At 43.9% G+C, this 26,225-nt stretch overlaps 1 protein-coding gene across 4 annotated transcripts; it reads right to left on the reverse strand.

Annotated features, from left to right (window-relative positions):
- Nucleotides 1-475: 475 nt before the first annotated feature.
- On the reverse strand, nucleotides 476-26,035 carry MAPKAPK5 (MAPK activated protein kinase 5). Of its 4 annotated transcripts, none has more exons than XM_069871321.1 (14): nucleotides 25,702-26,035; nucleotides 21,090-21,163; nucleotides 19,765-19,840; nucleotides 18,436-18,533; nucleotides 16,890-17,002; nucleotides 14,549-14,634; nucleotides 13,852-13,947; nucleotides 12,492-12,572; nucleotides 8,927-9,114; nucleotides 6,558-6,678; nucleotides 5,781-5,911; nucleotides 5,037-5,158; nucleotides 4,576-4,680; nucleotides 476-3,860 (listed from the first exon to the last, which is right to left on the reverse strand). In XM_069871321.1, exons 1-14 carry the CDS (start codon nucleotides 25,735-25,737, stop codon nucleotides 3,766-3,768), a joined length of 1,422 nt encoding a protein of 473 aa, XP_069727422.1. In that variant the 5' UTR covers nucleotides 25,738-26,035; the 3' UTR covers nucleotides 476-3,765. The 4 variants fall into 4 exon arrangements, with proteins under 4 accessions (XP_069727422.1, XP_069727421.1, XP_069727424.1 ...); XM_069871320.1 differs by having other exon boundaries at nucleotides 477-3,860; nucleotides 14,549-14,638; nucleotides 16,894-17,002; nucleotides 25,702-26,033; XM_069871322.1 differs by having other exon boundaries at nucleotides 478-3,860; nucleotides 5,043-5,158; nucleotides 14,549-14,638; nucleotides 16,894-17,002; nucleotides 25,702-26,031.
- Nucleotides 26,036-26,225: the final 190 nt, after the last annotated feature.

Genomic DNA, 26,225 nt, shown 5'->3' on the forward strand with positions numbered 1-26,225 from the left:
AACTGTTTGAGAGGAGTTTCCTTGCTGAAAGGGAGAGGCGTTCCTTACCCACACATCCTTCCTTGACTAAGCCAGAGTCCTGTGTCGCTTCCATAGGGTGGTTTGGCTGCCTTAAATCCCAGGATGCTTGGAAAGTGTCCTCTTGCTCCCCTTCACAGTTCTAGGGCTGTGTGCATACACACACACATATATATATATATATATACTGGGAGCACTGGGCAGGCACTGCTGCCACCTAATGGAAAACAGTGTTTAAAGAAGATGATTCCAGGTTATGGTGCCTGGCAGAGTGGGCAATTTTCTAAGGTTTTATCCAGCCTGTGCTCTCAGCTCGTTCACCTCAAAGCACTCCTGCCCTGTGTAAGGAGAGAGGACAAAGCGTGGCAGGACAGGGTTGGGGCTGGTGGGAAGAAGCAGTGACCGGAGAAGCCGTCCTCCTTCCCTTCTGTCCTCCCAGGACTTGGGAACTGAAGAAAAGCAGTCAGTAACTTTATAGTTTAGGAAAATCATTTATATACACCAATGTGTAATATTTACAATATAATACTGATCCAAAATAAACAAACATGTTACAGGTAACACTGAAAATGAGAAATGAAAACATTTGAATACAGAGAAGTTAAACGTGGCATGTGAGGAGAGACTTGGATTTCCAAAAGAAAAACCTGAAGTAATGACAGCAAAACTTGGACACATTGTCATTTCCAATCAAAAACTCTTCCATCTAGTCAAGTTCTTCTAACTTTTTAATATATATAATAGCTTAAAATAATCAAGTCACAGGAGAAGTCAGATATACATAACATTTTGAAAAGGTCAAATGATTTCAGAGATTATTCTCTTAAATAAAATTCTAAAAAAAATCCCACAGAGCTTTCCCATATCCTTTAGTGTTTGTACAAAGAACATCAATCTTTGATCCCACACAACCTTTCCATCTCAAGGTATTTACAATATTCACAGTCTGCTACAAAGGATCAGTAGATCGATCACCAAGTAAAACCTTACATCATCAAGACAAGGTATCTCACGTTCATGTCAACCGAAAAATAAAAACCACAGGAAGGAAAAAGTAAAATCCTACTATAAAATATGAAAATGAATCCATTTAAGTGTATTTAATTTTGAAATCTAAAGTATAACTTTTTTTAAAGAGTAAAAAAAAAAAAAATCAGCTTTCTCATAGAAAAAAATACATTTGACCTTGAATCTTCAAATTGTTTTCTGAATCTGTCCCTCCACACCTCTGTTTTAGATCAGGCCATTCTTAGCTATCGGACAATAAAATCTATAGCAAATCCATAGAAAGCTGTTCCTTATCACAAAAGCCCTTAGAAATGTGACTTCCCTCCAGACACAACCCCCCGTGGTTGGTCACAGAGGCACCCACCTCGCTATCAGCGGCAGCCTGGAATTGTTCTGCTGTGTAAGTTAAGGGACCACGAAGGACCCTCTAATGCACAGTCAGAGCCCATCTTCTCTACTTATTTCTGAGCTGCCAGCGAGCAGCAGCTGCTCTCACACCCCAGGGTGTTTCCCACTAAACCACACACGCACTGGTACCGCAGAAACGGGCTGAAGCCTCCTCCTGCAGACCTTATACAAGCCCAGACCAGCCTCACTGCTGCCATCCCTAACAATACAGAACCCGACAGCGTTACTCACAAGGTACTTGGGTTTTATCAGGCTGTGGAGCATCTCTGCTGAATGCATTCTGTGTTGACCAGGACAGTAGCTACAACCTGATCCATTTTTCTGCTGAGCAGTTCTGGCTCCCAAGGAAGTGCCTGAGCGCTTTCCTTCTCATCGGGCAGAGTTGCAAAGTGCTTCTGTGGGGAATTTTCTGCACTCCCATTCAAACAAAGGTGATTTCCTTGTTTGTTTCTCTATTTAACACAGTTAAAAGTTCCGAAACAATGAGATTTCCCAGAAAAAAAGTCCCACGTATTTCAAGTTGTGGATGTTATGCCCTAGAACTCAGGGCAAGGACAGAAATGCAGATAACAGGGCCTGCAGACTTGATACTAACAAGAAATCACAAATACTCTTGTCTCCTGGTAAATCTCTGCAGTTTTCATCAATACACAAATACTCTGTATAGTTACAATTCTGGCTTACACAAGAACTCCCTGTTTCCATCAGAGAAAACGATGGTTAATTAGGGACTCTGGTTCTTGCTCTGCAACAAATCAGGTATTGGAAAACTGTCAACAGGATTAAAAGAAAGCTGAGGTGCTGACAAAGAATGGGAAATTAAGTATCTCCTTCATGTAGAAATACTAAGTCGCTGTTTACAAAATTGTATAGAAAGAGTCAGACACTGGTTTGCCATCCAAGCTAAAGGTTGCGAGAAAGTTCTGGTATAGAAAAAAGACAAAAAAGAACAAGGCTGGACTGCTGTAAATTGTGAGATTCATGGCTCAGGTTTGTAAATGTAAACCCAAAATTAATGAGCTATGAAATATAACAATAATGTTCAAGAGTCATTACTAATAGCCCTGAATTGGCACTTCAGTCTGCAGACCAGACTCATTCAATGTCTGCACAGGTTTAGTACCAAAATATCTCTATAAAAAGCCTTCGACCAGTCTCAAAAGAAAGAAAAGCATCAGAAGGTAGAAAACTAGAAATATGTACAGATTCTTTTCATTTGTTTGTTTAAGTAAAATTAAAAAAAGCAGCTTTTGGAGCCAATGTTCCAGACTAGTGTAAGAATCTGCCCTGGGCAGCCTCGTGGTCCAGGCAGCATAAGGACGTGTGTCAAGGAGCAGCCCCACATCTGTTGCTCCCCAGGAGGAGCTCAAAGGCATCAAAGAGATGAGGAGCCTGGACTCCAGAGGGCGACACAAGAGAAGGATCACCGGTAGATTCACACAGCAGCACTATGACCCTTGCCAGGATGATCTCTTTCAAACAAGAGGACAAGTTTGAAATCGAGTGTTGGATCTTCTAGAAATGAAAGAATGGAATACACGGCTGGAACACACACAGCCTCTGGTCTGGGGATGAAGCAAGCCAACCCCACACTTATTTTTGCCCGTAGAAGATCCCACCGTTGAAAGAAACACAACTTATACAGAAGTAACGGGGACATTCTTCTATTCTGTTGTGGAACAATATGATAAAAAGAGGATTCTTATGCTGAATGGCCAATTCAGCAATAAAAAAAATGTCTGAAGAAGATGGGGAAGAAGGAAAAAAGAAGGCGCCTACTGATCAGAACTGAAAAGTAGAGCAAGAACATGGACTCAGGTGCCCTTGGCAAGGCCAAGCTTGGCTCTCGGGTCATCTAGTGAAAAAGAGAAGGCTATTTAGTTGCCTCTACGTAAAGACAGAATTTAGGTGCAAAGGGTAGCTACGAAGTTTGTTTCACAGCACTTGCTTCAAGTACTTACTGAGCAGGGCGTTGTGAAACTGTGGCTGTCTTGTTCACATATACAGTCATTGCAGCCGGCTGTATGTATAGCAGATGGAAGGCAGCTTCTGCAACTGGTTATTAAGGAAAAGAATGGTCTTTAACAATATAATTTGCCCCATCTGGAGGACTCATGGTTAACAGTACATGATCATATATACCTCAAGGAACTGAGTTTTAAAAAAATATTACAGTACCAATGATTTTTTTGTATCTACAACTATACAGCATTTTCAAGCAGTATGGAAATTTAATGAAATAATTATGATTTATTAATTTACATAAAAATACTTTTTACAGTTAAAGAATAAATCTTAAATGGTAAAAAAAATAAGATTAAGAAGCTCCAGCTATTGAGAGTCATGGGAGTTTGTCTGCTCTTCAATAACTTGCTTTACTATTTCTGCCAGTTTTAGTCGATCCACTTTATCTGTGAATCCTCTGCCTGAAAAGAAAAGAAAAGAATAGGGAGTCATCTGGTACTGAGGACAGGGAGGAAAGCAATAGTAGCTGGAGTTACACACTGACTGAACCCAAGACAAGGCTTCACAGAGAAAATCAGGACAGCTGCAATGGAACCAAAATGAGTTATGATTTCTAGTTCTATTGAACAACAACCTGAGCACTTAAAAACCTAGATTAAAACCGAACAAGTAAAAACCAGAATGAGCGAAGAGGTGTGACCAAGCTGATGCCCCCAGTCACCTTATATTAATCAACATCTGCCTCTTCTGCCACTCTGTACTGTCAAGGAGCCACCTGAACAGCCTCATGGCAGCTGGCCTGCTTTAACTCTCTTTCCTAAACTCAGCAGAGGGATGTTGTGCAGACACAGAGGAGGGCAGCAGCCTCCAGCAGAAAGAGGGAAATAAACAGCTGGAAGGAAACCAGCTCAAAATAGCGTAAAGCAGTTTCTAAAGCGATAATCATCTGTGCTGTTATGTTCCTACATGACCTGGTGCTTTTGAAAACTCTGCCTTGAACCTCAAAATCAGAACTTTTAATCTCATTCTAGAACATCTGCCACCCGTGCTGGCGGATGGGCCAAAACAGTGTCAATAAATTTGGGTCTGTTTCTATATAAGAAAGCCACCGATTCCCCTCTTTCACTCTGCATTAGCACCATTCTCCATGGAAGAGGGAAAAAAAAAGTTCCTCACCGTTCCAGCTGAAGCTCTGAAGAGTGTCTCGCAGCAACTTACACTCTCGGTTGTACTTCCACGCCTCCTGCATCACCTCATTCAGCTTCTCATCTTCATTCTCTCCTATTTAGGAAAGCAAAGATAAACAGAAGGTTTGTCATTCTGCCTCGCAGCAACATTCAGAACTTCAGTAAACAGGCTGTGCAGTTATTCCTTGCCTCATGCAAACCAGGATATCGCTTTGAAAGCGGACACTCCTGTGTGAAAGTTATTTTAACGGCTCTACCTGTCGCTGTTGACACTAATATTAGGCATGCACTAAAATTACAGCCCACAAACAACGCTTTCCTCTTGAGCCTGATGAGGACAAGAGGAGTTTTGTTTATCCTTCCTCACTACTGACACAGACTGATCCTGAGGCACAGCAAAAAGTCAGCATCTTGTGTGTTTAGGAATATAACTGTCTTAAAAGTGGCAACCTTTACCAGCCTGTGGTAGAATGCACTGAGCAATCACATCTCTGAGCTTTTCCAGAGCCACGTTGGAATCGTTACTTCCATTCTCAGGGTCATGGATATAAACACCATCCTTTGGCTTAGTGCTGCAAAAGAACAAGGAGGGAACAGTTACAATTTGAATGCAACTCAAGTCTGTTACTTGTTGCATAACTGCACCAGTATAACGCTCTCTTTCACTCTCTAGAAAGCTGGGACTGGAAGCTAGATCTGGCATTAATTATAACAGTGTCCTGCATTATGAGACCACTTTAAACATGAAGAAAAACAAACATTTCTTTATGTTACTTCAAGTAAGAGTAATCCTAAAATGCATTATCCTACTTTTCGGATGGGTAACTCAACAGAGAGAGAGATTACCTGACTTTTTCAGTAAATAAATGTCAGGATCAGAAAAAATCGTGGAATTCTTCCTCCCAGTTTGCCTTACCTTACTCAACATGTTACCCATCTTCTCATAAGGGATCTGTTCCACCACCCATATAACAACACTATTCAATCTCTTTCCTGCCCCCACTGGCATATTTTGGAAGACACACCGTCTCGTGCAAGTACTACTTGACTCCAATTCAGCATGAAAAGCGTCAACCAAACCAGAAATTCAGGAGCATGGTTACAATTCAATGAGCCTGTAACATGCTTAAAGTCATTCTCCTTGTGTCACGGCTGCCTACATGCTGATGTTTCAAAATAGCTTTAGAGAGTTACCCCAATAATTTCCTTTTGCGCAAGATTGGGTTGTTGACGGAGTGAAGGGGTTTGAGACTGACTTTGAGGTCTTGGATTCTCATGTTCGCAAGCTGTTCTGCATGAGCCTGCTGTATTCCCGCAACCATTGCCTGGAATGAAAAGAGTTGCACTTGATGTTTTAATTAGCTTCTTTGTGAATTAAAGAACAGCATATAGATAAAGGTGGCCATTGACAAAAACAAAAGGTGATCAAAATCCTATTTATTGCAGCAATGCATAACAGAAAATCAGGTTTGCATTATGCAAGACATGATTGGAACCACAGTCACTAACTGTGGGACAATACATCCTGACCTCACAGAGGCCGAACAGGACAAAGGCTCATCTCTGCTTCGCGAGCTCACAAGCTTAAGAACACTTCTTTAAGCAGAGTTTAAAGGAAGCAAGAAGAGCTGTTCGTTTGCTTCTCATTAATGAGGTGAGAGCTGTGGTCATATATAAAACACTGGAAAAAAAGAAATGACCTACAGAAGAGTCCTCAAGCATGTTTACTGCCATTCTCTGTTCTCTACTTGTAAGCACACAAGTGCTCTTTACTGCCACTTGGAACACCTTCTCCTAGCCCAAATTTCAAATGGAACCATGCCCATTTTCTCATAAAGCTCTCAGGCTCTCATTAAGGCAGAAAAGGAATTCTTCATATGCATGACACCATGTGGAAGAGAACCCTCAAACCATCCAAGAGCTTTCCAGCTTCCCTATGCAATATTCTTGAAAAAATTAAGCTGTTTTGACCTTGTCCATCATCAGCTGGGCAGACGGTAGGATGTTATCGAGTGCCTCCGTGGAGTTGAGCCAAGGATGGTCCAGCACACCTTCAATGGTCAGTCGCTCCTCAGGTTTGACCTTCAGCAGCCTGCAAAAGGAAGCAATCGGTCCATAAAGAGGGCTTTGTTGATTTATAATGCGATGCTCTGGCTGCGATCAGAGCACTCGGCCATCTCTAAGCATTAGAGGGGTCTAAAAAAAAAATCTCCTAACAGCAAAACCACTAAGTTGACCCAAAAGCACTGACTTTCTGTTGGCTTCACTGACCCTTGCTGCAGTGATATTTTATTGCTACCACAGCTCGTTCAGTTCTATTCAGCAACTCAGTGCAAAGAAAGGTGCTGAAGGCCATTGTAGTAAAACTTGTGTTCTGCTGAACTCTACATCCACACCCTCCCAGATGGGAAATTATCTTCCAGATGAACTGGAAATGATCCAGACCCACATTCTCTGGAAATGCTCATCTAGAGCTCATCCATATCATTCTCTACGCTCATACCAAGGACTCTGGTGAAATAAGGCAAAGTTTCAAAGTCAGAAACCTGTTTGCTGAATTAACTGCTTTCACCATGCAATATCTTAGCTCTTCTCTCCTCGCAAAAGCCTCAAGCAACGGGCTCACTCTTTGGCCAACTTCAACACCCCAAAATAAGAAGGAATTTTACTGAGATAACTGAAAACTCCATGGAATTAAATTTTACTGGAATGAAACCATGGAAAGAACTTTGGCAGATAAACTCTTGTTCTCACGATAATCACAAATGTGTAATTTCACCTAGAGTGCTGATAAGTTATTCCAAGAGCCTAAATTAGAAACAGAATGACTCGATGAGTTTATCACACTTTCTTAGACAATACTCTAAATTAGCTTCCTGGCTGCAAAGCAGAATTGTTTAATGTACCAAGAAAGTGGAAATAACTTTCACGAACTTTCAGCAGGACCACAGGCTGGCTCATAAATTTCACTTGCAAGGCCATGCTGCCAAACAGGTCATTTGATACAAGACCCAAGACATGCATTCTTTTTCCACAGGTTTTTAAAGTCTGAACCTATAATCAAGCACTCCAGCTCATAAAACTTGAGGTCAGAAATCAGCTCGACATGCTTGAAAGGCAGCAGCTACTCGAATGCAAAGTATGACCTCCAGAAGCAAGACTTCGTGTGAACAGCAGTCTACATAAATCAAATGGAAACTTGTGCAGAATTATATAAAGTCTAATTGTATTCCTGCACCATAAACAAAGGTTCAGACTCACTGGCTGGAAAAGACAAGCAGGAAAGGCAGACCTGATAACATTAGTGAGAGAATTAAGTGAACTGAATCCAAAGAACAACACTCTGTGAGCTGAGTTTCATGGCCATTTTAAAAGACAATGAAACCTTTTGACTGCGGAGCTTCTGAGTGAGAATAAAGAGTTGACCTTGGTATAAACAAAGTTTCACTGCAACATAACCTGTGGTTTATCTGGTGAAAGGTTGTGGGCTCTCCTGCACTGTTATAAACAGGTCCCAGTACCCTATCCAAACAATGTTAGGAGATTTTACACTGTACCAGAGGAGACAGGGACAGTTTAGAAATATTTAACCAACCGACTTTTTTTTCTATTTATACTGCTGTTATCCTTTCTGTTCTTCTGGCGATACAAGCAAAGGCAGTAAGTCCCTCTCATTTTAAAAATCGAGGTCGAGACCTAATCAGTGCCACATTCTTGCTTTCCGACAGGAGCATGAGATCACATGGGATCTTTGCTACATTTGCAATTGTGATGTGCATTGCATGAAAACCAGTTTTCATTAGCATTTAGAATAAGATACAAATGCAAAACCTTATCTCACAGGCTGACACCTTGTGATAGATCTTAATTTCCCTTTCCATGCCCCTCTCTCAACTCCTTTTAGACTGTGCATTATGTGCATGGGGGTTTAAGGGATGGATCTTTCAGATCCTATTATGCCACCCTAAATGCCCCCCGATTTTAACAGGGGTTTACACATTATCATAGGAGATAAATGCCTAGAGAGCACTTGCAGATGTGGCAGCCAGTTGTTTATATTGCTCTGAGGCAAGGTAGAACACCTGTTCCCCTTACAGACTTATCGCACGGTGCACTCTAGCAACTTCAGAGACAGGAAACATCAAAAACTGAACACAACAGCGGGGGAGAAAAATGAAAGAGGGAAAGAAAAATAGAAAATTTTTCATCTGTATGGGCTGTAGAGAATTCCCCCCACCTTTGGGAAAAAAAAAGGCCTTTGGTGATAATGCACTTTTAAGTGATTTTCCAGTTTCTTAATGTAAGCAAAGAGCAATACAACATTGTCCTCACTGACTCACTTTCGCACAATGTCTTTCGCCATTTCTGAGATCTGGCTCCACTCTTCCTCTGGAAATTCAAAACTTCCTGTCATGATCTTTTTCCGCATGTCCTTTGGAATTGTCCGACTATGGTGTTTGGAGTAAAACGGAGGGTATCCACACAGCATCACGTAAATAATGACACCCAGGGACCACAAGTCACAGCTCTGAAAGCAAGGAAACGATCACTTTGGGGCACAATTCACAGCAAGCAGTGGTGTAGCTATGTTAAAAGTTCTACGTGATTCGCTAAGAAAACAGAAACGCAGCTCAGTCTCCTCTTAAAGATCCATCTGAGGACCTTCACAGATAAACATGGCAAATATATAAGCACAAGATAACTCCATGCTGCCAAGCTAAACTACTTCCAGCAACCCAAAGCAGGTTGTTTACGGAAAGCGCTCCTGTAGTTCTGTGCTATGCAATGGTCACTTGCATGGAAACAGCCAGCGGGGCAGAGGCGTGAGCGAGCCGAGCATTGGTTACATCTCTCAGGATACTGCAATCCTGGTCTCTCAAAATCAGAAGATAAAACAGAATACAGTTATATTTTAGAATGTGAGACTAAACAAAGAAACACCAAACACGTCAGAGATGTCTGTAATGAAAAACACACATCCTGACAGCCACAGAGATGACGAAGCTTCAGAAAGCCAGGAGCAGTACTTCACGGCTGCTTATGCTGCGCTCCCACCCCAGCCCAGAGCTCCCTCCCCTGCCCTTGCAGTTCTGTGTCACATCAGCAGTAACACAAGTTCATCCACCCAAAAAACACTCAGAAAAGAAGCTGAAAGCCACAACTACTCCCCATCTAGATCACTGTGCGTTCACGCAACACGCATGCTACTCGGGAAGAGTCAAAGAGAACCCTAGCAGCCTAGATTCCAGTTCAAGCTTCTGATGGATCATGTCCTTCGGGATGCACTCCGTTATCACTCAGCATGGTGAAGAGTAGGGCTGGCAGGACTTGCTCTGACCCTGGCCATCCATTCCCAACATTTGTTTTCTGCCAACACAAGTACTTGCATGGCTAATTTTTTCTTTTCACGAGCTTGGTGTTCAACCCTACCAGTCCTCCTTGGGACTCCCAAAGATTTATGCCAGCACAAGGATGGACAAGAACATACAGCCAAGTGTAAGCAGAAGCCTGAACTCCAGCCAGGTTCAGGTGACTGCAGAAAGACACACAAGGGCAGGTTTGAGGAACTGGAGATGTTCTGCAATCAGTTTACAGAGACAGAAGCCTGAACAGATGCCAACTGAAGCAACCTCGGCACGACTCTGTCTGCCCCGGGCTGTATATTCCACCACCTACTCTGGACAGTACCAGCATTCACGAAGCTGCACAGGTCAAGTGAGCAAGGAGATGCTTCCTGGCCCAGGTAACTGTTTCTGGACTGGATCAGCACTGGCGGGAACACACTTAGATCAGCTCATAATGACCATTAAATCACACCCTTGGCTTTTGGCTTCTACAGAAGATGAGGATGCTGCTAGCAAAAGAAACTCTGAGGATTTACCTGACACGTATGCTTTTTCAGCAAGGTGCTTTAGGCCAATCTCAGACGGTTCCAGAAGTCTAGATTTCTCTTTAGATACCTAAATTCTCATCATTTTTCAAGTGAGGAGAGATAATTTCTAATGAAATCAATGGAACTTTAGGCACGTAAGTAGGAAAGAGGTGTCCTAATTCTCTGTGGATATGGTTCCCAGATTCTGTTTCTCAAGAGCCTCCAGCCATGACAGTTGATCTCATACACACGTAGCTAAATAAAAATACTAGGAGAATCAAAGATGTGCTTTTTCCTCCAAATTAAAATCTTTGGGATAGAGCTGCTGATCATGGAGGTGGATCACAGGCATTTCCAGTCAGGTTCTGAACTGCTGTGGAAGGACAGTGTACCTGGGAGTTTATCACAAGCTATTTTGGGGAACTAGGCATACGCCAGATGCTGCTTTTGCAGTGACTCACACTTGGCAAGGGAAGGATGAGGCTGCTTCTTTCAGCACCCTTTCCAGTTAGTGCCACCATGACTGAAAGCAGCTCAGAGTAACCAAAGTTCTTTAAAGGAAACACGAGAACAAAATTGCTGTATCACACTGCAAACCCCGCAGGATCAAGGCAGCTGAACATTGTCAGTATGCGAGTTAAACCCAGTCGATCTGTTTTCAGGGTTCTTCCATTCCATACAAGGATATTTTCAAAATTTGTAATAACCTTCCCTGTGACTGGGGTTCACATGAGAGAAGGAGGAAGAAATTCTGTACTGAAAATACTACTGGCACCCAAGAACTTCTTTTATAAGAAGTGTCTGGCTTCAATCATCAAGCTGTTTCTCTAGGACAAGAGAAAAGAGAAGCATGACCCTGAAGAAGACAGATTCGTGACTAGGAACCCATTCAAAGGACTAATTCAAAGCCCCTATCTTTGCTTCAGCTCTCTGTTGAGGGCTACCAAAACATAACATCATTTATCAAACTATCCTATCTAACATGCGGTGGATTAAACCACCACCCTTGAAGCTGGAATCAGTGTAGATACTTAGCACTGCAATCAGAAACCAGCTAAATTTTATTAAAACTGACACTCAAAGAAAGACACTCCGTGGCTCAAACACTGCTAAGCCGGCAGGAGACAGGGATGCTGATGTGGAGGGAAACGTTTTGGAATGGTCAAAAAGGAGTACAGCCTTTCAGGACACTTGACAAGGCCCTGGCAGCAGTTACTACTCATGGCACACTGCTACAGACAGCACAACACACGACTGGTCATCCTGCAAATCCGTGATACAGACAAGGTTCCAGCACAGCTGCCTGAACACGATGATCCAAGAAGTGCTCTGCACATCCAGAAACTCCAGCTGACAGCAGGAAAGAGGATTCTTTTGAATTCACCTCTTGTGGAGGTGAAAGCTTCCTATATGGTCACACACCAGTAGAATCACTCTACTCTCTCCAATATCTCCTTTAGCAACGTTTATATATTTTTCACAATTAGGCTTGGACCAAGTGTGCATTTCATTATTCACTCAATTGGAAAGAATGCAGAGCCAGCAGCACCTTTTAGTGTGTCACTTCTAAAAGCTGCCTGCCTGGATTATCATCTCCTAATTTCCTGGTTCAACTGAACGAAGCCTGGTCTGAGGTGCATACATTTAAGGGGAGAAATACCACTGTATATCCAGTCACTCTGTCACACCTTTTAGAAAGGCTGAAGGAACCACATTTTTGAGACATATAGCTCCAAAGATACTACTTCCTTACAGCTGAAAATACACACGTTCACAAAACAGCAAGCAACTTGATGTTTCCCTCCTTCTTCCTGTAGATTGTGCTTTTTACTCAGTGTGAGATATTTGGCTAGTTGGTAGATGTATGCACGACACAGAGATCAGAATGACGTTATTGCTTCTGGCTGTAAGTGTGTAATTTCAGGGCAATATTTTTACTGCCTCACTGTGTCTACAGATAAATCAGGGGGTAGAGGAGGAGGGAAGCCACTGTGCTTGAAAAATATTGACTTGTGGATTGTTTCACAGCTTACCTTATTGTAAGTGTAAGGTGTTGGAGAGGTGGGGATAATACCAGATTTTTCTTTCTGATGCCGTCTTTGTGCCTCCAATACCTGTCACCATGAGAGGGGGAAAAGAAATATATGCAAAATACATCTTGCTTACAGGCCCCACAAACACCAAAGCCTATGCCAAAGACACCTGATGCTTTTCCATTAGATGGACTTATTCCAGCTACTGAAGACTCCGCCAAACTCAAACTGTTCCTCCTGAGAAAGAAGGGAATTTTCAATGTGGGAAATTGCAGCTAAAATATTTTGCTGCTTTGGATGAAAATTCCAGTTCTGCCTGAATTAAAGCAATTGCTCACATCTCTCTTGTTCAAAACCTGCAACACCTCCATACTTTGGAACTAGAACACGAAATGAGTTTGGAAGGTACCTTCAGCTCTAAAGATGCCCCTTTTTGCTTCTCACATGAATAAATCAAGCCAACTTTGTCCCTCACTGATCAAATCTGTGCTTCCGGATTCCTAAGAAAAAAATAATTCTCTGTTTAAACATGCTCAAGAAAAGCTTTTTATGGGTTTGGTAGTTCAACCATTTTAAAACCCAGCCTGTAGTGCACACAGCTCTTCACCAGCAGGCTCCAGCTGAGGAGACATCGTCAGGGCACTGGACTGTGACTACATGGTTGGACTCGATGATCCGGTGGGTCTCTTCCAACCTGGTTATTCTATGATTCTATGATACATGGTGCAATGTCTGCAATTGCTCCTCCTAGTTATTGAAGGCTGCCGACATGCCCAGTACCACAATTAAATATCTGTCTCCAATTTTTGTTTAATTTTCTTCAGGATTCCAAAGCAAAGCCCAAAAGAGCAGGACTACAAAACCCAGCCTGTCTGTAATTATAGATTATGCCTTACTGCACACTGATGAGGGGGCCAAGCCAAGGTGACCAGGTGACCCTCTGGCAGTGCCCTTGCTTTGAGTCTTTACAGAACCTGCTTGTTTCAGCATTGTACTTTTTAATGTAATCTTGTATGAGCCTGAACTGGACGAAGGATTGCGAAGCAGGGACTTTTCCAAAACAATTGCTTTAATACAGTCAAAAGCCAGTGGGAATCCGGCCTGGGAGAGTCAGGAGGCATCGGGAGTAAAACAGTGCAAGGAACACAGCCTGGGAAGTCTGCCTCAGGGTCTCCAGCTGTGATCAATACATGACCACGGCGCTCCATTGTGAAAGGCAGCTGCTATACAACTACTCAAAATTCCTCTGCCCAGAAGTCCTTCAAAGGACAGCAAAGACTTTTAAAATAATGCGGTTACAGAGGCACAGGCAACAAAGACCATTATTCCCCTTTAGCATAGAACAGTAATCATTTATTACCTGAGGTGCTACGTAATATGGAGTGAATTGTGGTGTCATCAAGTCACCTTGGTCTACTTTGGCAAATCCAAAGTCACACAATTTAACAGGTGCATCCTAAAACAAGGAGGAGAGGTTTCATTACAAAATCTCATTGTATCAGCTTTTCTAATACATCCTTATCGCCTTGCACTCATTTTACCTTTGCCACATGCACTCTTCTTGTATTTCTACCCCTACCATTCCACAAAGCAGCTAAAAGGTCATACAGTGACCTTTGGAACAATCATTTTTGTTTTCCTGGGTGCTCTGGGTCAGAAGCAGTTCCCTCAGCACGTTACGGGAGGGGCACTGCATGTGCAGGGTGGTTATAAGCAGCAGAAGAAAAAAACAGCTAAGTGCTTGAATACAAAGAAGCTATAATGGATGTTAGAACACCTTGATGACACCCAGGGAGGAAATGTAGCAGAGGGGATCTTCCCAGTAAAGCAGGATTCTATGCTAAAGTGGAGTCCCTGACCCATATTTAACTGCAGCAGCAAAGACAGCCTGTACTCTGGGCAGATCAGAGTACGGAAAAGCACAAAGCCAAAGAAAGTCATTCATCTTTGTCACCGAAACATTGCAACAATGTCATTTCACAACTATTCTGCAAATCACCATTGAGCTATTTTACCAAATTTAGCAGTAAACAAAGAATATCACGTCTTCATCTTACCAGAGAGTTATCCTTGAAGAGGAGATTCTCAGGCTTGAGGTCTCTATGTGCAATGTTTAATGAGTGGCAATGCTGCAAAGCCAAAGCTATCTGAAAAAGGGCACAATAAATCAACTACAATTACAGAATTCCTCCTTTAGCCTGGACTGTTCTATTCGCTTTAAAAAGAATTACCAACACATCTTAGACCCAAAACATTTTCACTCCACTCAAGTACAAGTTTGGAAATACTGAGTAATCCTGCAGTAAAGTGACAATCAGGAAATGAAACTTACTCAAAGCAGACAGAAAATAAAAGCTAAGTAGTACTGGGCTTCTGAACCATTTTAGTTTGATTGACTTGGGGTATTGCTGCCCCCCTAGAAGTAATACAGATCATGACAGTGTCCTTTTATGTGCTGTGTTAGGCTTACATGGTCACTAAACCTACTGGCATGCTCTCTGGCAATTACATTCTGTTTAGCAGTCCACACAGAGTTCTTCCTTCAATATATCAATGAATACTTTATTTCTTGTGTAACTGACTTAAGAACCAACACTGAGGAAGTTTGATTATTTAATTCTTGATGGTACCACCTGCAATTTATCTATTTATTGTGCTCTTACACAGAAATACATTGCTTGATTCTTTCAAAGACAGCTTTTTATACTGCTGTGATTTAGAAACCTGTAACACAGTCATGAAAACTCAGACGGTACATATGAAAATGCAATTCATTTAAACAAAATCAAAGCATAAAAACTAAAACAGCATTACTGCAACAAAAAGCAAGGCAATCCTTCTTTGGAGATACTTCTTTTGGCTGACTTCTTATGATACTTCTTATTTTCCTTACAGGTTAATCCTGCAGACTGCCTTGCATTGTCAACACCAAACAGCCCAAAGGATAAGAAAAAAAACTGCCAAGAACAATTCTGTACTTCCACCTAATTTCTTTGCTGGATGAAGCAAAATAAAAAAGTTAACAGCACAATCACCATTGCATTAGAAACAAGATTAGAAATGAGTTAAAGCTCAAGACAGCTAACTAAATGATTTGCCTCAGAACCAAACACTATCCTCCTGCTTCAAGGGAAGCAAGTGATAGGGATATGGATATATTCAGTCATGTCAACTTACAACAAATGCTGTAATATCTTGTCTCATGTCTTTTCCTTTACTCACTGCAGTCACCACTGGTGTGGGAACACTTACTGCTTATATCTCCAGAACCATCTCTAACCTACAGCTCATAAATCTTGTTTGGATTGCAAATATAACCACCGTAAGAAGCAAAAAAAAGGCAGCTCTGGCCCTCAGCCGCACACTGTGGTGCCAGCTCCCATGCAGAAGAAATTAGTCATTTTGACGGCACGATCCTTCTGCCTTGAGGCTCCTTAACTGGAACCTGCTGGTCCTCTGCTTGCAGCTCCTAGAAAGGCTACCACAAGATACAGCCAATCCATCTTTCCTGCAACATCCCTCCATTAATCCAACCTTTCTGACTGGGCACCACAAGTCATACAACAGCTTGAGAGTGAAGGGGAACAAGTTCACCCCAGAACGGAGAGGAACCAACAGTGGGGATCCCTGTACTGCATCTCATGGAAGCTCTTCTGCTTTGTCATCCTGCCTGCTCCAGCAGGATAGAATCTAGTCACAGCACATGCACTGCTAAGCAACAAAGACCCTGACGGACACCAAAACCTCTAATAATAAACACTGTGAAGGCTATAAAACACAACATTCAAGAGGAGGTGTGTAGAGAAGTGGAGAGGGAAAAATGATATCAGAACAAACAGCACAAAACATGCACTACAGTGTACATTCCTCTTGTTATCTTCCATGATTGGCAATACTTCCATAAAACCAAATACAGAACCCAGCTTGAAAACCTCTGGCCCAGGACACACGTACATTATTGTCTGCTACCCCACCCAAGAGATGAAACACCAGGTCTGTGTCATGGCCAAGAGCGATTCTCAAACTGGAGCTCAGGAGCCACGCGTGGTCCAGTGTGAGCCTGTGGACTGTTGGAGGTAACGCTTTTAGAACAACAGTGAGGGATACAGCAGGAAGACTGTGCAAGGAAAGAGGTCTCTGGTGAAGTGTTCCGTAGATGAAGTTAGGAGAACCAGCAGAGACACCAGGGTCCCAGCCCAGAAGAACTAGCCCACACCTTCAAATTCTTTGCTTCTATTAAAACTTTGGCATTGTCAGATTATAACAAAGCAGGCAATGATCATCGGATCAGAACCGAGGATGATTTTAGCTTCCTTTTTTCCCACCCCCTCACCCCAAGAAATTGTTAAAGACTTTAGCCATTATCATTCATGGATTTGCTTATACATGGGTGTTAACTTGCCTGCTTTGTTACTTGGCTTGCTTGCTTCTCAGTAAAGTGCCGGTGCTGGCTGATTCTGTGAAATAGCTCTCCCCCTTCCATCATCTCCATTACAATTAGGAGCCGAGCCCTGTTCAAAAGCATTTCATTTTGTTATATTAAAAATAATCAAAAAGTAACAGAATTGCTAAGCTAATAATGCATACTTCATATCTACTGACGCAGGCCAAGAGAGATATACGCTCGCTTCTTCTACAGTTCTAGCTATTTTGGTTCTGTAATTTTGCCTTTAAGCACATAAGCTGCAGGATTTTCTTGCCTCCCAGCACAGTCTGAGGCGCTGATTGTCAGCCAGGGATCTACACTTTGCTCTTCACGCTGTGCTCCCACATCCAGCTGGAACAAATGCCATGGACACGTCTAACACGGATGCATTCAGACAGACACATGCCAACTCCACCCAGGCTTTCCACCAGTGAGCCAGCTTGGACCTGGAAGCCATTCAGATACATCAATGTGTAACTCTGCCCTCAAACAATAACACAGCAGGTAGAGTCTTGTATTAAACACGCTGAACAGCTTCCAGGCTGCAGCTGGCTTGGAGCACACATACGCCTGTCTGCACCCATCCCTGCAGACGTGCGACCTGCCTGGGTGCTAAAGAGCTTCATGGAAACTTAGAAGCAGAAGGATGAGGAACTGTCTTTAACGCTTTTGAGTCTGGATACTTCACTGTACCTCATTACTTCAATTTACATTTTTATTCCCATAATTATGAAGGACAACAAATGGGAAGTGTGGAGATAAGGACCGCTGGATCCTCAAGAAACTAACTTCTAGTTCTCGCCACACAGCAAAATCAGATACATCAGAGACGAGGACAGGTCTCAGCTCTTTAGTTCTCCCAGCTCTGAAGTTTTTTCTTAACTAATATCCAATTAGAAGATGACATTTTTATCCCAGAAAATATTAATGTATGAAAAATAATCAGTCTGCTCCATGTTTTGCTGTGTTCGTTTTAAGAAGGACAATGTACTGAGAGTTACAGGGCAGAACCTAGTATTTTTAGACACAACTGTCTCTTCCTTTTTTTTTTTTTTTAAAAGGGAAGACTGGCACTCGGCGCTCCCCAATGCTCACAGGAACCACTCTCATGTAAAAGGATCTCACTTAGGAGTCTTGGTAGGTACAAAAGTTAGAGCTCCAGTCCTGCTTTAACAGTGCTTTGAAACCAGGAAGCTCAAAAGTTACAGTTCAATTTGAGCTACCAAAGCGATACCAAAGCAGGACAGAAGCTAGAAGCTCATATACTCTCTCAGATAATGCAGGTATCGCAGACTGAGACAATGAAAAACCTAAGCAAAGAAGATGTATTCAAAACCAGCAGCAAAGTACGCAAATTCATTTAAATGTGCAAAAGTCTGGGCATTGACAGGGATCTGGAACACCCTAGAAATATTAATTTTGGTCATGCTGTGATAAAACAAAAAGCAGGCTCCGGTATACCTTAGCCTAAACATGGAAAGCAAGCTGTGGGAATGAAATCACCCTATGCAATCTTACCTTGGGCTGGATTCATGTGGGAACTGCACACTGTTAGCATAAACTTCAATAATTTGAACAATATTTGAATGCGTTGCACACATCATGTGCAGACGTACCTTGAAGAGAAGGGAAGAAACATTATTGTACACGGTGACATGTTCTTGACCGGTTTTGCTCCTCCCTCTGACCCCAACACTACAGCAAGTACAAGCCCACGGGTTGCCAGCTGTGCTCAGCACCACTCAAACGCAATTAAATAATTCTAAAAATAGAAAGTGCCTACAAGCCTTTTTACGAGGCCAACAGCCATTTCACTGCTTGCACTGAGCAGGACAAAAAGATCACATGTGTGTTACAGACCATGGCATCAAGTCTAGCAGAGCCCCAGAAAAAGCCCAATCTGGGTTTAAATAAATTTAAAGCTACAATTGGCTATAAAGTAGCAACACAGATATGATTGAAACTGAAAATTAATGAATAAAACCTGAAATTCCATAATCCAGCTTCTTTTATAGCCCGATGATCTAGCACTCGCACCATGTGAAACCTCATCTCCTGTTCCAACTTTCTGAAATGGGCACCTAAGGACTATTCCCCAGTTTAAAGCTACCTGGACTGCTAAATCCCACCACAGCTTGATGCTCTGTGTTAACAAATTATTTTTCCCTGGGAACTTTAAATGAGAATTGGCTCAGTAACAAGAAATGGAAGTTCCCTGAATCCTGAAGACAACGAATGCTTCTTTCTCTTTCGTGACAGTTGGAATGATTGCCCATCATTTTCAACAGCCTGACAGTCTGGTACCTCCGCACGTTCTTCGTAGCCACAGGAAGCCACAAACTGTGTTGGTGAGCTTTAGTTTCTCGGGCACAGGTAAACCCATACTGTTTAGTTCTTAGAGCAGTGACATCCAAGAGTGAGATGGATGGAAACAAGATCAGTTCTAAACTACCTGTGTAACATTACATGGGATGTAGGGTGTTCAAAGCCAGGCTGGATGAGGCCTCGAGCAGCCTGATCCAGTGGGAGGTGTCCCTTTTCATGGAACTGGATGAGCTTTAAGGTCCCTTCTAACCCAAACCATTCTATGAACACCAGCTTTAAAATGCAGCTCCATAAATCACACACACAGCTACCACCTACAGCAAACTTGGAGTTAGCCTGTTTCACCTACACCTCATCCTCTAGGAGCCGAGCACAGCCAGGCCAGAGGATCAAACCCAAGGAATCTTGCACAGCAAGATCTGCAGAACACGTTTTTTTTCTTTAAAACCATTGCAACCATTGACCAAACAGGCAAGACTTTGTGGCGTGTCAGAAGGCAGACAGTATAAACAGGAACTATACCTCATTTCTAGCTTTTGGACGATCAAGAAGAATTTTCAGTGCAAAGCGTTCTTGAGAGGATTTTTTCACGCAGACTCTGGTATTACAGCAATAAAATTATTCAGTCAGCAAGAATGTTAAAGAGACACTTCAAGCAATTGATCTGTAGTTATTTAGTTTGCTCTCCACATGGGAATTCACAGGCATGCCTGTGATCTGGAATATACAGGGCACCTGTCACTATGTCCCAGCTTGAAAGCCTCAGATTTCCACCTTCCACAACATAATATGTTACGTAGAAACACCTAAAACACAGATTTTCAGCAATGCAGAGATAGGACCTCAGAGCAATGGGCAATGGCAGACAAGCAGAATGAGCTCTGGACATTCAGCCTGAAGAGAAATTTTTGACAAAAAAACCCAAACAACACAGTGGCAGCCTGAATATTGCCAACAGAGGGTGCAGGCTGTAATGAATAAAGTGTTTATGAATGGAAATCCTTGTTTTAGCAAGGCCGCCAACTGTGCCGCAAACGTTTTTTCTCTCTTTCCCCCATTTAACATAAACAATTGAACTGCGTCAGAGGGGAGGGCCCACGTACTCATAGGCAGCTAAAAGAATAAAAAACAAAGGGATATTTTAATAAAGATCAGAGGCGACACAGCAACAGAGAATGAATGAGGAGAAACCAACTGCTGGGACAGGAAGATAAATGGCAGTGAGAGACAATCACCCTGTCAAGCGCCCAGAAACAGAGAGGCGCAGCCATTTGTTTTCCAGGGCTTGTGCACAAATTCCTGCTCCCAAAAGGGAGAGTTCTTGTTGAAAAGGGAACATGTTTTGCTTTACAGAAAGAGTCCGGTTCCAGCAGGGGTTAGAAATCCCTAATGGGCGAGCCTGGTGTGAGCTGCAGAGTTCGTGGCACCCTCTGCTCTGACCTCACATGATGATGGGGAAAAAATAACTGGTAAAAATAGCTAATGGGCAGAGAGTGCTGATGCCCCAAGCGACGATACCACAGCTGGGAGCAGTGAGCTTTGCGCCACACTGAACGTGGTGCCAGAAGGACAAAGGTGTTTGAGCAGAACTGTGTGCTCTTGCTTTGTTTCGGGAACACGGCAGTGAGATGGGATAAGGCAGAGAGGCAAGGAGAGGTTTTACTTCAAACATACCCCATAAAAGACAACGCCTTGCTTGCACATCAGCTACGACCCACGTGGAGTAAAGACATCTATTTGTTAATGAAGAGTCTTCCAGATATCACATCACAATTAAAACACATACTCACTTCTCCACAGCTAATGAAACAGGTTGAGATTACAATTCTGTAGGTGTGTTGTCTTACCTAACAGGACCACTGATCCCAGCTCCCAGCTTCTGAGTCCAGTTAATGTTGTACTCCTCTAAAATGGAGGTTTCCTATTCAAGAAGGAGCGGGGGGATGGGAAAGAGTAAAAAAATAAATAAATATATAAATAAATTACTACATCCCCTCCAAAAAAAACAGCTCAGCAAGATCTGCAAGATACCTGAGCAAGGAAAGAGTCTGCTTTGGAGTTAAGCTTCACGCAGGAAAACCAAACATAAATAGAAGTGCTCACATAATAATATATCTTGGTTTAAACTTATTTCTGTGCAGCTGAGACTGCTCACCCTGGCACTTTGAAACAGGATTACTGAGAACAGTAAATGGGATCTTGCACCTCTAATACAGAAAGTGTAGCAAGGACAATTTCCTTCCCTGGACCCTTAAATACAGCCTTCTACCTTTAAATGATCAATTGCAGCTGAACACAAAGGCCTGGTTACAGTGTTATTAAGTACTTTTTGGTCATACGGGTACAGTGGAAAATTATTTTGCAGCTTTCTTGGGGTTTTCAAACCTTTGGAATCATTATACTCTAAATTAAACCTTGCATGACTAGTTTTAGCTTGTCTGGTAATGAACCAGGCTCATGATTATAATCCTTTTGTCCAAATCCATATAAACAGGGTTTGGTCTTGTTATGACACAGCCTGGGCGCTCTCATGCTTAAACATGTCACAAGGGATGCAAACGTAGCTCCAGTGTGGAGTATTTTGATGAATATAACGGCTGCCATGTGCTGTTCCACAGATGGTGATGGAACGGCGGAGCAGGGCTGTGTGCAAACACAAGCCACAGCAACACGGTGTCTTTGTTCTTTCACACACACTGCTACCTATGTTCGGGATTACCTTTCAAAAACCCATGTCTCCATTTGCAGGGAAGGAGGCGGTAACAAAATCCAGCACCAGGGATGCTCAAGCAAGCAGGTAAAATGCTTCCAAGAAGCACCAAAAACAAATAGAGCAATCTACTGCTCACAAAGCCACATTTTTCAGATCAGACTTGCCCCTTCTGTCAGCTTCAGTTCACAACACGCAGCATTTCAGGAAGCACTCATGCTACAAACGATGAGAAAACTGAGAACACTCGTGCTCTCAGTCAAGGTGTGAAAATGGAATTCCCTAAGCTGGGTGCCCTGGCCTCGGCTGCAACCGTCGTGCAGGAGCCAGACCTGCACACACACAGATGGAAAGCAAAGCAAGAAAGGAAAGCGGGTATTTAAGGCAAGATTTGAAGGAATTAGAGAGTGAAAAAGACTGATAGGAAAGGAAAAACAGTCTTTTAGCACAGTCTGGAGTGGGTATCGTAAACGGCTGGTGTGAAAAGCGTAAAGGAAAAAGTTAACTTCTAACTGGAGATTTTAGGAAGGGTTTGAAAAGAAAGGGGAAGAAGCACAGAGTGGATCATACACAGCTTGTTGTTTTCAAGTAGAAGCACAAACACTATCAGTTTAACTACCATACATTTCATTATGAGAAGAGTATTAGGGAAAAACTACTTTACTTTCCCCGATATTCAGATACAGAGAATTGAAGGCATCATTGGTGGAATGAAAACACCACTTGAGATGAGCATTAATGAGCAGAAAGAGTTCTTCTGAACAGGGCAGCATCGCCTCAGCATATGCCTTCAAGATCATGCTAAGCATTTAAGTTGTGAAGTCAAACCACTAGAACTGAGAAGCAAACCCTGAAGTATTCCAAAGCAACATCGTGATTAGGTGATAACAATCCTTCATTATGCTTTACAGAGCTTTGAAGTCTGCCGCTCCTGTTCCAAAACCAAAGAAGGGCCGGCTTGCCCCAAACCTCACCTAACGCTTTACACGGCACAGGTTAGTCTAAAAGGAGAAACTGCCTCCACATACAAGCCCAGTCTTGACTAAACAATCCCTGCTCCCTTGTGTGGTGACACAGAGGTCATCAGCTCGACTGCAGAAGAATGAGCGGAACAGAGAAGCTGATTAAGAATCGGAAAGTCTGTGAACTATGAATTAAATGAAGTAAGATCTGATAGTTCTCAAGGCCTGAAGGATAAATAAGTCCATTTTTAATAAAAATTAATTTCCTCTTTCGTATTGTGGGAGTTTACCATTGTTTTAAGTTAAAAACCCAACATTTCTGTTTTCTCCATTTTATTTGGATTCGAATCTTCATTCAAAAGCAGCTTTACAACTTAGAAGTAAAAGTTTAATAATCTAGTGATCAAGAAACATTACTCATTGTTCCCTGATAGCATGAAATATGGTACTTGAAAACTTTGATGTCCATCAATGTACAGAAGTGCTTACATGTCCTAGTTCAGAAACAGGAGCTCCAAATCTAGCCCTGAGACTATGTAGCTGCAAATCAACATGAATTCACAGCATTCAAACAGTGGGAAACATTTCAGATGCACAGACAGAAAACTGCCTCCTGAAAGTATCAGAATCTATTTTAACAGGGACGCCTAAATGCCTCGCCTCTTCATTTAGGTTAATGCATTGTGGATGCAGCAGCAGCAGGTATGGGATCCTGGATTTTGCTCCACATCTGGAGCAATAAAGTGCCTCGCAGCAGCCCTGCTGCCCAGCACTGAACTCGTAGACTGGCTGACGGGTCAGCTGGAACTAATGCGCTGCGGCTGGGAACAGAGAAGGCAGAGCAGCGCCGGAGAGAGCGCTTCCAAAAAGAATCTGCAGTGGTGCAAGTTCTTACAGCCAACCTTTTCACTCCTGCTCTGAAGGGAACTTTAAACTTCTCATCGCTCCTGACATCAATTTTCAGTGGGCAAAGGGAATAAACTAATTTGAAATGTATTCAACTACAAAAGTTTCAGGCAAACATTAAGAGTTGAGGACTCTTCAACAGCAGAATTCCCTCTCTGCAAGCTCAGGGTACCTAAAACAATGGCTGGAGCATCCTCCCATGCAGAGTCAGCAGTCTGGGCTGCTAACAGCCCGGAAAGACAGGACTCGGAGATTTCTCTTTGCTTGATCCCCAGCGAGCTGCATTCAGGCAGGGTCAGGCATGGGAAAGCTTGGGCGCTTCTCAGCTTCCACTAAACACCGATGGGAAAAGGTCTGACACGAGGAACTTTAAGAACAATGCCTACTCACTACAGCCAATTAAAAGTACACTGACTGCTGCTTGGACAGACACCACAGCTGCAAGTGAACTGCCAGCCACCGGCGTAACTCCACCTCCCACAGCTTTGGCTGGTTGGCCTTAAACAGCGATTGCTATCTTGAATCACAGCCCTTAAACCTGCAGATGCAGGTGAAACCCAGTCAAACTGGAACAATAACCAAGTTCTTGAGAAGCAGAGAAATCAGCATAAGATTTGAAAGCACTGAAATATCTTGGATTCAGATAATGCCTATAGCCCGAAAGATTTAGCCAGAACCTGTTTTGGATCCGAACCCCTCCAAACAGAGAGGGGCAGGAGGCAGACACAGGCCTATTCCTACACATACACAACTGCTGCGGCTTTTATTTTGTCTTTAACCCCAAGAGATTTTTACCTTCACATGAAATATCACAGAAATACTTAAGAAATCACCTTTTCTGAAAGCCTTCCAGGCAGCTGCTAACCCTGCGCTGTGCCAAGACTGATAACGAAGCAGGAAGAGACAGCGTACAATTCCGATACTCGATTTTGTAGTTTATTTACAACGTGCGTCTGAACGTAGCGCTTAGATTTCCTTCTGCTTTTGGCTTTTTCGGTACCAAAAAACAAGACCCGCATATTTAAATCAAGGCAGATTTCAACAACACAGGACCATGCTGCTACTTCTCTGGCACTGACTTTCGCCCCCAATGAGCTTTGTAAAGACCGATCCCAAATCTGTGGCAGACAGCAGAGCTAAGGGAAGGTGGCAAATACCAATACGCAGGGTTTTTCCACCTACATCCTTACGGCATGAATTCATCTTATTAAAAATAAGTATTTACGGAGGCATCCAGAATGGGCGAGAGTGAGTGCTCTGCACAAGACAAGGAGCTAGTATCTTTAAAACATTATTTTATTGCCGTTTCATCTCAAAAGGGTTTCCCCAGCTTCCTCGGCAAATCCCCTCAGCCAGGTCACAGAAGGATTCACCGGGAAGCGCTAAGCTCACACACCGATTCTCGCTGTGAAAATAAAAAAAAAAAAAAAGGAAATCCCGAGTCTGTTCAGCTCCTCTGCTGCCACTTGAAACACAAACATCCCACACACCAGATTTGTTTTCGTGACAGCATCCGAACACAGCTCGGAAACGGCTCGAGGCGGCGGCGCTGCCTCTGCGGGCAGGGACCGAGGGGCCGCCGGGCGGGGAGCCCCCACCTCCCGCCGTTGCTCTCAAGGCCGGAGCCGGTGGGCGCCGCCACCCCGCAGCTCCCCTCGCCCTGCCCGCTGCCTGGCGCCCCACACCGGAGCGTTAAGGGCGAGGAATCCGAGGGCAGCCGGGTCCGCGAGAGGGGCGGCGGGGGAAGAGAGAAAAGGGGCGAGGGCCGCACGGGGAGAGGAGACCGGGACCCACCGGGTCTTACCCGGGCCGCCCGGCTCCCCTCGCGGGGCAGGGCACGAGCGGGGCCCGGGGGGACGCCGAGAGCCGCCGCCTTCGTACCTTGATCATCTTATCCATCTCGTGATCCTCCGACATCCTCCCGCGGGGGGCCCGGGGCGCTGGGCCGCGCTAGGCAACGGGCAGCCCCGGAGGAGCCTTTGTGCCGCCGCCGCACCGCCTCATCCCCGGCCGGGCGAGCCGGGGTGGGTGGGGGAGGAGGCCGGGACCCCGCACGGGGCCGGGAAGGGGCGCGGGCGGGCCCGGAGCCGCCGCTCAGCCCGGGAGCCGCCGCCGAAGCGCCGCCGCCGCCGCCCGGCACCCGGGCATTGCCGGCACCCGCACCGGGGCAGCCCCGCCGGGCGGCGCGGCCCGAAACGGCGACACCGCCCCCGCCGCGCCCAGCGCTAAAAGCCAGCAGTATCACCCCTCCTTCTCCCCGCGACCACCGCGAAATTTTTGGAGCCTCCGGTACCGAGAGAGCGCGGTTTACAGGCGGCAGCGGGCACGCCTAAAAACGCGACGCCGCCATCAAAGCCCCCGCGGGGCCTTCGAGATGCGGGCGCCTCTTAATGACGGGTTGCCGG

Source organism: Phaenicophaeus curvirostris, chromosome 17 (assembly GCF_032191515.1).
Source record: "Phaenicophaeus curvirostris isolate KB17595 chromosome 17, BPBGC_Pcur_1.0, whole genome shotgun sequence".
NCBI classification, from domain to species: Eukaryota; Metazoa; Chordata; class Aves; order Cuculiformes; family Cuculidae; genus Phaenicophaeus; species Phaenicophaeus curvirostris.